Source organism: Ischnura elegans, chromosome 4, assembly GCF_921293095.1.
Source record: "Ischnura elegans chromosome 4, ioIscEleg1.1, whole genome shotgun sequence".
Classification (NCBI taxonomy): domain Eukaryota; kingdom Metazoa; phylum Arthropoda; class Insecta; order Odonata; family Coenagrionidae; genus Ischnura; species Ischnura elegans.
In genome coordinates this window covers 4,597,714-4,610,391 of record NC_060249.1, presented here as the reverse complement: position 1 = coordinate 4,610,391, position 12,678 = coordinate 4,597,714, and the positions used below count along the sequence as shown (strand labels likewise).

The 12,678-nt window shown below is 37.3% G+C and overlaps 1 protein-coding gene across 4 annotated transcripts in view; it reads left to right on the top strand.

Annotated features, from left to right (window-relative positions):
* The window catches only part of LOC124157007 (apoptosis-resistant E3 ubiquitin protein ligase 1), a 347,050-nt gene that overhangs the window by 312,222 nt on the left and 22,150 nt on the right, over nt 1-12,678 (top strand). For all 4 annotated transcript variants that reach the window (XM_046531468.1, XM_046531466.1, XM_046531467.1 and 1 more), the window contains 2 exons: nt 2,916-3,205; nt 11,034-11,159. In XM_046531468.1, the coding sequence (XP_046387424.1) occupies nt 2,916-3,205; nt 11,034-11,159 (416 nt within the window). The remainder of the gene's footprint in view (nt 1-2,915; nt 3,206-11,033; nt 11,160-12,678) is intronic.

Sequence of the window (12,678 nt, the reverse complement as noted above, 5' to 3'; positions counted from 1 at the left end):
TCATGAGGGAAACTCATTTTCTCACGGACCGATGGTAGCGGCTCAAAATTTGTCAGGGCACTGTTTCTCGTGGTTGAATGTTAATTTATGCTTTATTCAGCAACGGAAGTTCATCGCGATCGATATAAGCTAAGTGTCTAGCTCCTGTGTAATACATAATTCCTTCTGAGGGATTATATTTCTGACTACATCCATCAGTCAGCATAAAATATAGGTTTTCCTTTCCAAGAAAATTTTTAACTATTGATTGGAATTCACCTTTTGAAGTTCAAAATTACGGTTTGGCCTTCAGTGGCAAAGTTTAAGGATTCCAAGTAGGTATTCAAACTGGGTAGTGGGAATTTAGTCCAATGGCCTCTAAAAAAAAATCCATGTACGCATGTACTTACTTTATGAAAAGATTTGATTTGATTTATTTCTTTTACTTTTATTTATTGATTTTATTTATTTCTTAAGATGTGTGAAATGAAATCATTCTAATTATATTTTGCTACTTTTATTCTACATATTTCATTCATCATCAGAGAGAGTTTTCCATCAGTTTTAATCCTACCTCATTTATATCCCAACGCATCTTGTTGTCAACGTGTCATTCACGTAGATTTGGAGGCGTTAAAGAGACTGTGGGCACTTTGCGTTGAGTCATGAGACATGTGAGTGCAGGGCAGGAGGGGGACATTTTTATCATTGTAATTAATTCTACTGGCAGACTGACTCCCAAAACATCAAAGGCTCTTTAAGTGAAACATTGAATTGTTGTTGAAATTTATATCGTTTCGTCCTGATTTCTCCAAGGCATAAAATGGCTTAGCATTCTATGTCAATTTATAATGATTTAAATATAGAATTAAAACACAGTCATTAGCATTAAGCACAAGTAATGGTTACCAACAAATCAGTGTATGTACTATGGGGGAAAGAAATATCCAAACAAAGGTTGTGTTGCTACTGCAAGAAAATCCACTCCCTTTAATTCTGATGGCATATTCTTTTGCTGAATTTGGGCGAGGAAAATACAATCTTATCGCACTACGTATATTCTTCTTTTCACTGTGTAAATAAGGGTGAATTCCGATAAAATCATTGGATTTTGCATGGGTGGGAGACAAGGTGCTTGGCATATAAAGAAAAAAGGGGGAAAGTGGTAAACTGTAGAAAATTTTCATTAAAGAGAATCTTTCAAGGCATCAACTAACTTGCACAGAGAAAATAGGAAGACGATGTGATTCGTTTGTGTCTTGTTGTGAGTTTAGCCTATGAGAAAGGGAAACAATTTTCTCACAGAGGTCTTCCTCCATTTTACCCTCAACTGCTGTTTTTAAATTAGCCTTCCCTTTTAAAATATTCCCAATCAAATTTGCCTTTCTCGTTTGTATGTTTTATCATCATTGCACTTTCATCCCTAACTTTTTCCTGCATCTCCTCATCTCTCCAAGTCTTTGCTTTCAAAAATATGCTTCCAAGTGTGGCGTTACATCTTTAACATGCTATATTCTTCCCCCATCGATCATACATATCATTCACAATGCTGCCATAATTCACCCTTCAGTGACTCACTTTATTTCACCCTATCAAGCTTCCTACACGTATCAAAAGTGTTAATCCTACCCTTGTTTTTCCTTCCCTAGGTCCACGTTTTGCATCCATGCAACATAACCCTCCACAGCTAACATTTCACCAGTTTCTTTCTCAGTTATAGGTCCATAATACTGCATAATATCTTTCTCTTCTTATGAAATGCTGTCTTTCTCATACCTATTCTTGACTTGATCTCTACCTCTCTACTCCAATCTTCAGTCCTTTCAAAAAGGCAAGATTGCTGAGTTCAAAGTGTTTTATCACGATAATTACCCAATCCGTTGTACTATAATAAACTGGAATTGAAAGGGAATTTATTTCTGCATTTCCTCCATATAATCAGAAAATTATCCTTACACAAATAATGTTGTTACGTAATGATTACAATAATTTAAAAATTTCTTCTCTGGGGCATGCATTTAAAAGAGTCCATGCCTTCATTGTGTGAAACCTCATGTCAGTACTCCCGTGAAAAAGTTCTTGAGAAAATGGCTTTTAAAGTGCAGCTACATTCTCGTTCATTTACGAAGTGTCAAAAAATACATGTTTTTTCATACAAAGCACGTTAAATAAATATTATAGTAAGGATGGATTTCTGATGACATTGGGGAAACATGGGAATAAATTTTAATTCCAGTTTATTTCAATGCAACCAAGTTAACATTTACCAAGATATAGCCCTTGAAATGCAAGTATCGCGACTGTTGTTTGCAAGGACAACGGAAACGAGATCCCAGGGTGGGCACGCAGTGTTTACACTCCCAAGGGCCGGGTCTCTAAGTCTGTGACTTTTCACCCACACCCCTTGGCAGGGAAAGGAGAGAGCAAGGAAAATAGATAGGAGGTGCCACTGCTGCCATGATGAGAGGCCGACAATGCCTCCAGGGAAAAGATAGAGATGGAGTAGGATAGGGAAATCACAATGCCGTCATTGGGGCGACGTGGGCCACCTCTAGCAAAACCATAATTAAACATTTCGACGGAAAGATTTTCCTATGGAGAAGAAAAATCCTACTATTTTCCATAGATGGTGTTTGCAAGGACATTGGGGATCTTTACCCTCTGACCGATTCTAGTCTTTGATTAATTCGCATTCACATGTCTGCTATGATTCACACTCATAATTTTCCCCCATATTCCTTGATAAGTGTTTTACTGAAATCATTCTGCCTCACCTCGTCCTAAAGCTTTGTCCATGTCGGTCTGCAGCTCTCTAATGATTTGTCGGTAGTTGTGTGAGTTTGCTTGAAGGAGGAAGTGAAGCATTAATATTTTTCCCTGAAGCGATCCACCCACCATTGACTCATGCTCTTCTGGTGACGCTTTATCTTTTCAAGGTCTTGACTGGGGTGGCGTGAGGCGCGAGTGGTTTGAGTTAACATGTGCTGCTCTTTTTGATGCCAAGAACGGCTTGTTTGCTGGTTTCTCTGACAACCAACAAGCCCTGGTCCATCCTAATCCTAGGAGGCCACCAAATTTAAAAATTAAGCACTATGAGTTTGCCGGTCGTATTGTCGGCAAGTGTCTCTATGAGTCTGCCCTGGGTGGCTCGTACCGGCAGCTAGTGAGGGCTCGGTTCACTAGATCCTTCTTGGCTCAACTGATTGGTCTTCGAGTTCACTACAAGGTAGGCTCACAATATCTCTTTCATTTCTGCTTGTAGGTACGCCCGAGGGACATCCAGAAAGTAAGAATACAAAGTGTGTAATGCAAAGGAATTTTCATTTTGCATACTTGACTCAGTAATTTTAACCCTAAGGTTGTTTTATGTAGGTGAGGGAATAGCTCACCCCACGGGCATTCACACATTCAGGGTCAGATCCTTTCCCTTGCACTGCCACCTTGCTCTTCAAAGAGATTTGTCTTGGGGAGTTTGGAGCCTTCTTCAAAGGGTTTGAGCCCACCATCCCATGATCAGCAGTTAAGCACCCTGTTCACTAGTCCACCTTTTAATGCTTAACACTCTTAAAAGTCAGACTGGTGTTGGCTCAAAGGTTTCCACGGGGTTCACTAGATGATTTTGCAGGTATGCATCTGCTCCTATTGGTCTTTAAACAACAGTTTCACAGACTATGAATCAGCATCTCTTGTTAAAAGTTAATTCTGTCTGGTTTGAGCCTAGATTATGAATGCCATTGGTGGTGAGGATACTCTCTGATTGGCCCAAATAAGTTTCTTCCATAATAATGAGTGGAGCAGGTAACAGCCCTCTATGATGAGGTGATGTTCAATGAATTTCCATGGCTTCTCTGTTCTGTTATGGGGAAGTAAAGGCTCTCTCTCAACAAAAGTTTATCTATTTTGTAGATTGCAACATTTTGGCCGGATCATGAGTGTCTGGCAATTCCGGAGAGATGGAATTGCTTGTTCTTGGTAGGCCTCTAAGTGTTCTCTGAAGTGCACTTTCATTGAACGTTTTGGCTATGTATGACTTCGTGCAAGAGCAGTGGTGGCACAATAACTAAAGGGGGAACAGCGGTAATTTCTGGAATATCGGTAATTTCTGGAACAATTGAGAAGATGGCAATTTTTAATGTGGGTTTCTACTGTGAGTTTTTATTTCACCAGCTTGGCAAACTTTGTTTCAAAATAATTCAAGACTTTTTGTTTCTAGATGTTTGCAGCAATTTGATCCACTTGTGTAGTCCATTTTTGAGTTCAGTGCAGCTGTATGAATTGGACTTTCAATGCTGAGCGTTTCCTCCCTCATGCTGTGGACGTGGTCAGGGCAATGACAATCCATTTTATCTGACAGACCTTCAGAATACTTGCTGCATTGTTGTCTTGAATTTGAAAATAATGAAGTAAATAAGAAACAAAACCCACTACATAAAAATCTAATATAGAAAAGAAAAAACAATGGTCTGTATTCAAAATAAAAATTGATAAATCTCATTCAGTCTTTTAACAATGCTCACAGCAGGATTAGCCAAGTGTTGAGCATTAAAAGTTATTTCATCACAGCAGTAAACCTGATACAGGATACTTTTGTGCATAATTGAAGAATATCTGAAAGCCACTAGCCCATGCATATCAGACCTGATAGGTATTATTGCAGAGAGTATTGCATACCACCAAGGTGCTGTAGAAAGCCATTAACCCCCAAAAAACAACGACCTTAATTCTTCCCTGTGCAAGAACGTCATATATCCCTTTGTGAAATTCCTGTGGAATGGTTTTCTTGGGTCAGGGTTGACAGTTTGTTGCCTCGGTCACTCCATTTCAGCACATGATCATGTCAGGTTTCCTCACTCTCCTGGATACTGAATTTGCACAAATCTAAGACAAGGTTTTTTCCCCTCCCAACTTCTGCAGAAAAGAAAATCATAGAATGAAAGATTCTTTGATAATCAATTTAAATATGAGGCTGTGAAAAAGGCACACCCATAATTTATCTTTGAGAAGTTTTGGCCAAGAACTACTCAAGGCTATATTCAGAGATATTGATAATTATTTTTCTAAATTAAATATTTCCTCTTAGTGGAGTTCCAAAAAACTGGGGTCATATCTTAGATTTGTGCTAATTCGGTATCTTCTTTGAATGCAGTGAGTACTATGATGTAGTTTTCTTCTCTCTCATCTTGACTCCCAGTGAGGCTGGTTTTATAAAATACATTTTGTATTCTCACTTTCTGGACGTCCTTTGTACATGAGGATATAGAGGCGCAGTGCCCCATTGCACTTCACATTCATTCTTTGCGTCGCCCATGGTTTGTGAAGGCAAGTTGCTCAATCAATGTTGCATACATCATAGTTGTATAATTAGCACCTCAGTTTAATGTCTTGATGGAAAAAGGCTAATTTTTCTGTCGAGCATTGATTTCCCAGTGTGTTCCTATGCAAGTCATGGATGTTACAGTTTTTTCTTGCTAGAGTTAAATTTTTTATATCTTCACCATTTCAATATGTGCATGTGTGAATGTTTGTAGAGCTTTCAAGTCTAATTTCTATTTTAGGCATGCAATAATTTGTTTTGATAATTTTTATCTCTTTTGTAACTCTGAATGTAAAATATTTGTGAAATGAAGTAGAATTTGAATTAAGTTTATTCAATTGTTAAAAGAGGAGAGTCAGACTGGTTTTTAATGATTTCTATATTTTAAATTCAAACCGTAAATTTGAGGCAGTCAGGAAAAAATAATTTATATAGTATATTCATTAGATGCATGTCTATTGTTAAACTACCCTGAAATGAAAATACTGCTTTATAAATTATGAAAAAATTCATCACTTCACTGAGTTCAAGAAAGGGTCCTAAAAACGATAGCTAATGCTGAAAAACTTCTTGTGGCTTAGAAATATTTATGCTCTGCTCAAATTCATTCATGCAAAAAGGTTCTATTGAAGCAGAAGTTATATCCACTTGAGTTTGAAAATTAATTACAAAAGTAATGAAAAGGGGCACAGATAAAATAATTACATGATGATGTTTCTTGTTCCATTCTGTAATGTTTTAACCCTCGAGCCTGATGTATTTACATGACTGGGTGCGTGGCGTACTTTGTCCACGATATATGCACTTATGATATTTATGCATTTATGTATATGATGACACTCGATTTTTTGTTACAATTTATCTTTATTTGTAAAAATTGGTTCAAACTTGTACATTAACCATTTTAGTGCTGCAGCCTATTATGCCCTTTTGGTATACTGAATAATGACAGGGTTTTTTTTGGCAAATCTGTAGGTTTGTGCTTAAAAATTTACGTAAAGCCTAATGTGCATTTTCAGAAACTATTTTTTTCTTTCAATTTGCTCCCAAAACTTATGGGTGTGTTAAAGCATGACAGATACTAAAAATAGTTACCAAAGCTACGTGAAACTCAAAAAATAAAAGGCGTGAGTATAAAAAAACCCGGCCGATTGATTGGCCCGCTGGCACTATAAGGGATAATATGCAATACAGATATAAAAGTACACGGATGGCACAGGTAGTACACGGTCAGTCGCACAGTGTAATTTATATGCCATGGGTGTCGGGTTCCTCTTGGCAGTCTGAAAAAAAAAATTACTACAGTACTTTGTGCTTTAAAAACACACTCTATAGGCAGTCAAAATAACATTGTGAGAATACACAAGGCCATGCAAGAAAAGCAAAGCATGAGGTACAGGGCCAGTCGCACAGTGTACTTTGTAGGCCATGGGTGTCGGTTCCTCTTGCTGGTCTAAAAGTAAATTAGCTAAATACCTCGAGCTTTGAAAAGTGGCACTATAGACAATCAAAGTTCAATGTAACAATACACGAGGCCATTCTAGACCAGAACGTACATACAATGTTGAAATCCTTGGTTTTGTGGAAGATTGGCGTACTTTATATGCCAGCTTGAGGGATAAACTCAGTTTTTAATCTTGAAATGTATATTAAAGACAATTCATCCTAACAACTACTACATTTTGGTTGCAATTAATAGATGTTTTACCAAGTCAATGGTTGCCAAAGTTGGTTTTTTGTTCAAACACCCTCAAAATCAGGTACTCATTCATTAAGTTACTGGGATTTGAACTCAACCAAAAATTGACTTGGGAGCCACATGCTGTAGGCACTCTTGGAAAATTGTCCAAGGCAGTTTATATGCTACGTAAACTTGTATACTTGATACAAAAGAGTACCTTACTAACATATACTATGCTTTGTTTCATTGCCATATTAATTATGGTATTGAACTTTGGGGCCATTCACCATCCACTAATAATTTATTTAAAATGCAAAAAAAGGCAGTAAGGATAATATCATTTTCTCACCCAAGGGATCACTGCAAGCCTATCTTCTCCAAGCTTGGGATTATGACTCTCTACAGCTTGTGCATATATAAATCCCTTTGCAATATCAAAGATAATCTGTGCTCCTGGGAAAAAAGGTCAAATTTTCAAAATCATTACACAAGGAATAGTGACACCCTAGACGTCCCTTATTGCAGGTTAAGCAAAAACAGCAATTCATTTGATATACTAAAAATTCGTTTTTTAAACAGAATGCCCCCAGAAGCTTAAGTTGTGAGTGTGTCAAAGTTTAAAAAAGTTATTCATGACCGGCTATTAAAAAAAGCCTTTTACTCCATTAATGAGTTTTTCGAATGTGAAATTGTGTTGTCATTTATTGATGCATAATCCTATTGATTTGGCCATATGTATTTTGTGTATTTGATAATTCCTATGTGTATGACGAAGACTATCGCAAATTCAAATTCGTTTAATGTCCAATAACATTATTATTATTATTATTATTATTATTATTGGGATTATTCCCACTAAAATGTGCTTAATGAATAAAATTTCGTTAAAAACTACTCAGAATTGAAAAAGGAAAATAATAATGCAATAAGTTATGCTGCGTCCCTTTTCTTTATGAATTTAGTTGCTTTTATCCAAACTCTAATTCACATAACTTCTGCTCCGATATTATTTGATGTTTTCAATAAATAAATAACTTGTCACACCCACTGAAGAGGCATTGTGTGAATGTTTTTTTCAATCTTGTAGAAGTGTGCAATATCATAAAAATTAATCATGGGAACATGCACACATGTCATATGCATTAGGAATGATGAATTACCCATCAACGGCACATGGCTTTGACTTAAAAGCTTCCAGTTCTATTCTTAGAGTGTCATCAGTGATCAATTAGTGATTGAGACCTTCTTTTTTGTAATAAAAGTCAACGCAGTCTATTTTCTATCAAATTTGCGATTGCATTACATTTTTACTCTTCATTAAATTAACTTAGTACGTTCATTTCGAATATGAAAAAGCTTCCAGCACTCTGTCTTTTAAAGGATATATTTTATGTATATATTTTATTTTTATTTGGACGAATTAGGTACCTTCAGTTGGTATTTGCAAAGGTTACAGAGTTGCATTTTATAATTTATCGGTTCATATATTCTGACCCAAAAATCCATTTTTCCAAAACAATCTTGTTGATGGAGGCTTCCGTGCAGTGGTTCAGTAGGCACAGTTTTGCTTCAACATTGTCCTCTACGTTGATTCTACTTCCTGCTGCAATGCCATCTGGTAAAACTCTCGCAGGAAGATGAATCTGCGTGGGGGACATCCCAGAAGCGAAGCTGCACCAAAAAAAAATCTTCCCTGCTCAGTCATTCTCTCAGAAGTTTAAAATAAGAAAACCGTAAGGTTATGCCCCACTTTCCACAAGTTGATGCCATCATTAGAGTTACGGTCCATTAAGTAATTCAGGGAGATCCTTTTGCTGAGGGAATGAATTGCTCAGAAGAGCGTAGACAACAATGAATCACATGAGGCCAATGTATGAGGCCTGGGAGTAGCTGCAATGTGGTGAACTGCACAGCAAAAGTTTGGTGACGTCATCAACTTATCTGTAATACCCAAGCAGCATACGATATCTGTCAGATATATAAATAAGGTTGACGCATACAAAACATGTTATTATTATATGATGGATATTTTGACAACGTTGCATAGATATCCTATTTGTTACATCCACAACAAGTTGTAAAAATAACATTGCACAAATATCCAAGTTGTGATACCATGATATTAAAACATTATTATTCCGAAGAGTATCCTAAGGTAGCATATTTTCTGTATAGAATTGAGGATCACAAATGTTTTTTTTAATATATGGAATTAATAAAAGCCATGATAAGCACACCCATTATCTACTCATTAAATGTTGTGAAGATATCCATTAGATGTTGTAATGTGGACCTCCATGTCCATTGTTGGAGATGTCTGCAACGTTGCTTGGTGGCTCCTTTGGATATTTGACAGATATCCTCACAACGTTAAATGGATATTAACCGGATGTCATTTATTTACAGCAACAATGTTGTCTGGATGTTATTGAAATATTGATTGCGGCTTTGGTAGGTTTAAGGTCGTGGACTTTCATGTCACAAATAGCTCGAGAAGTAGGCAGCAAATCAACAAATGGAAGAATGGCTGAGTGACTCTTTGTTATCAAGTTGCAGTTAGGGTTACTATAATCCGAGTACCGAAATCAAATCCAATTCAAGCACTTACACAGTCAGCAAAAGGATTCTCGTTTATGATGAAAATTAGTCCAAACATTAATGCTCACATCAAAGAAGTGTCATCAATGATTAATATTAATGCCAGTTTTCATTCAATAAATTTTTGATCTCAACATTAAACACAATTTCTAAAATATACTCAATTATTTGCTACAGTTTAGTTCTATTTAATACTAACCTGTGTGTTAGTTATATTTCTCTCAGCATTGAAGAGAAGAAAGGAACCCAGTGAGAAATGGTTGGTGGAATCCACGTGGAACCCACGTGGAGATGTAACGTGGATACCACGTGTTTTTGGTCGTCGAATCAACGTGGAACCCACGTGGAAATTTGGTGCAAAAATTAAAACAGCAGTAGGTGCTGTCCTAAAACCATTAAAACCTCAACCACTCTATATCTAAACCTTCTATATATGTGTCTACGATTTTTCATGTGCTCTCATGGCTGCCTTTCCACGAATTATATAAAAATAGAATGTGCGATACATTTTCACATAACTAGCGTGGTTTCAGGATGATAAATGACGCAATGTCACCAGAGAGTTAAGTTCCACAAATTAGAAATTCTGTTTAACATTTTATGCTAATCACCACAAATCCACTTGAAATCAACGTGGATTCCACGTGGGTCAAATCACTCAATATCCACCACCACCAAATATCCACCACTCAACGTGGATTCCATGTGGGTTCCACGTGGATTCCACCACCCATTTCTCACTGGGAACTTGATCTAATTATTAGTGTCTCTGTGAAAAGTCGTGCAACTTATGGTGAAATACTCAAATGAGGTTATGCGGTAAAAATCAAGTCAATTGTAAAAACTTAGCTTTAGATACTTACCGCTTTCCCAGAATTTTAACTTTTCATCCAGGACATTAATCTGCTTGCATAAAATGGCTGCTTGCCTGCTATATCTAAAGAGTATGATAGCCTTACAAGTTCTATCACAACCGATAATCTTTCAAAATGGATGACCAAGCCCAGTGGCGTAGCCAGGAATTTCGTTCAGGGGGCATCCAAAACCAGGGGGGGTAAATTTTTGAAAAACATGAGTTCTAAGTAATGGGTTTTTAACTAATTTTAACACTTTTTGTAATCGAAAAAGCTTCATTTGTTAAAGAAATATTTTGTAAATTCATGATTTTCTCAATATTTTGTTATCTTTTATGAAGTAAAATATGTTATTGAGTTTTTACATTTTGGGGGGGTCCAGACTCCCTCCCTGGCTATACCACTGGCCAAGTCCATTGCATTTGTTGACTTCATTGCTAAAATCAAATTGTGTTTTTTCCTAGGTGGCTCATGTTAATAAATCAGTGTAATAATTATAAATATGCATATTTTTCACAAAATTAGATCATTTGTGAATTGATGTCATCATATGTCTTTGCAATATACCTATGTCTTTTGGTTGTGATATATGTGTTTTTCTTGCCAGTACTTTGAGCAGGATGACCCTGATTTGTACTTGACAAAAGTGAAATATCTGCTTGAGCACGATGTTGATGACATGGAGCTGTATTTTGTTGAAGAGGAATACGACCATAATGGGCAGCTCCTAAAGGTATGTACAGAGAATTCATCTAAAAAAATTTGTGACTCATAACTGCTTTTTCTTATGCTGGTGGTTCTTAGGTTATGGACTAGTTTCTGATAACATCCATAAGGGAGCATTCAATTTTAACTGTGGTTGTGGGTGAAGAGTTCGCTTGCTACTGTTGACAAGTGGGAGGTCATTGGCATTGCTTGCACCAGACAGAATGGCCTAGAGGCCAATTTATGACAAATTTTAGCTATAAATCATCCATAGGGAGCTCTTAGATTGAGATTACAGTATATACATACATGTAAAGTAGTGTTTGCAGAAAAAATGAGTGCTCAAACGATGGCGATATCAGCATAAAAATTAGTGTGAAGACATTTGGTTCATTTTTAATTGAGTGGAATTTTTTGTGTACCCTCAAAAATTTCTGGTTCCCTTTCCGTAAGAAATTCCTCCAAACTTATCCGTAGAACTTCTCCTGCTAAGGACTTTTCTTGCTAAGGTTTTTCACGCAAAGGATTTTTGCGCAAAGGCCCTTCGACTCAAAGGCTCAGAGACTCTTAAGTCTCGGAACTGTTGTCTCCGAACTCTGCCCTCCAAACTTTGCCCTCCGAACTCTACCTTCCGAACCAGCCCAACCTATGGAGATCAAGACTTATATAGCAAGTATGGTGCTTGAATACCTGCTTCTGGAAATCCAGGGGAAGTGGGTGCTGAGGCATAAGAATGCAGTTTGGAGTGAGAAGTACATACTTCACCTTGTCCTATCATAACTCTCTCTCCCTCCAACACCTTTTTTCACCATGTCTTTCCTCTCCTTGACTTCAAATGGCTTGCCTGAACCATTGGTCAAACCACTTGCCTGTGTCTCCAAACCAGAAGATAGAGGAGAGGAAACCCAGCGGTACGCTGTTCCCCCCCAACTCCTGGGTGGATGATGAGAAGTGTTCCAGAGTTTCCTGTCAGCACGGGTGCTTTCCGGGAAATTTGGCTTTTGGCCCATCCAGCATGTTGAACCACCCCTCCCTCACTAAATCTGCTTCCCCTTATCTGTGCTTTGTCCCGGCCGCCCCCCTGCTCACGGGCTTTCGTTGCTGTGACATTGGTCGGCTTGTGACAGTGATTCTCGACTCAATTTTGGTGCTGACAGGCTAAACAGCTTTGTAATTAGTTTTTCTTATATGTAAAGGTTTCATTTTGAAATTATTAGTTATCATTGTTGATTATTGTAATACTTGTGATGTTGAATATTTCTACTTTGGAATACTATTTGATTGGACATGACTTGTAATTTTGACACAATTGTTTCTCTGACTGCTGATTATTCTTGTTTTCTGGAGTCTTTTCCTCACCCAGTTAGTGACAGATGATCGGAGTGCCCTGTGTCTAGGCTCATGTTACGAATCGCCAACACTTAATGCTACAATTAATGGAAAAAATTCGCGTGAAAATTTCGAACGTGCAGTGTCATGGTAATTTTTTTCGTGCGCTATGCAACTGTGATTTGTCAGTTCTAACTGTGATTTGTGGAAGAAGGCAC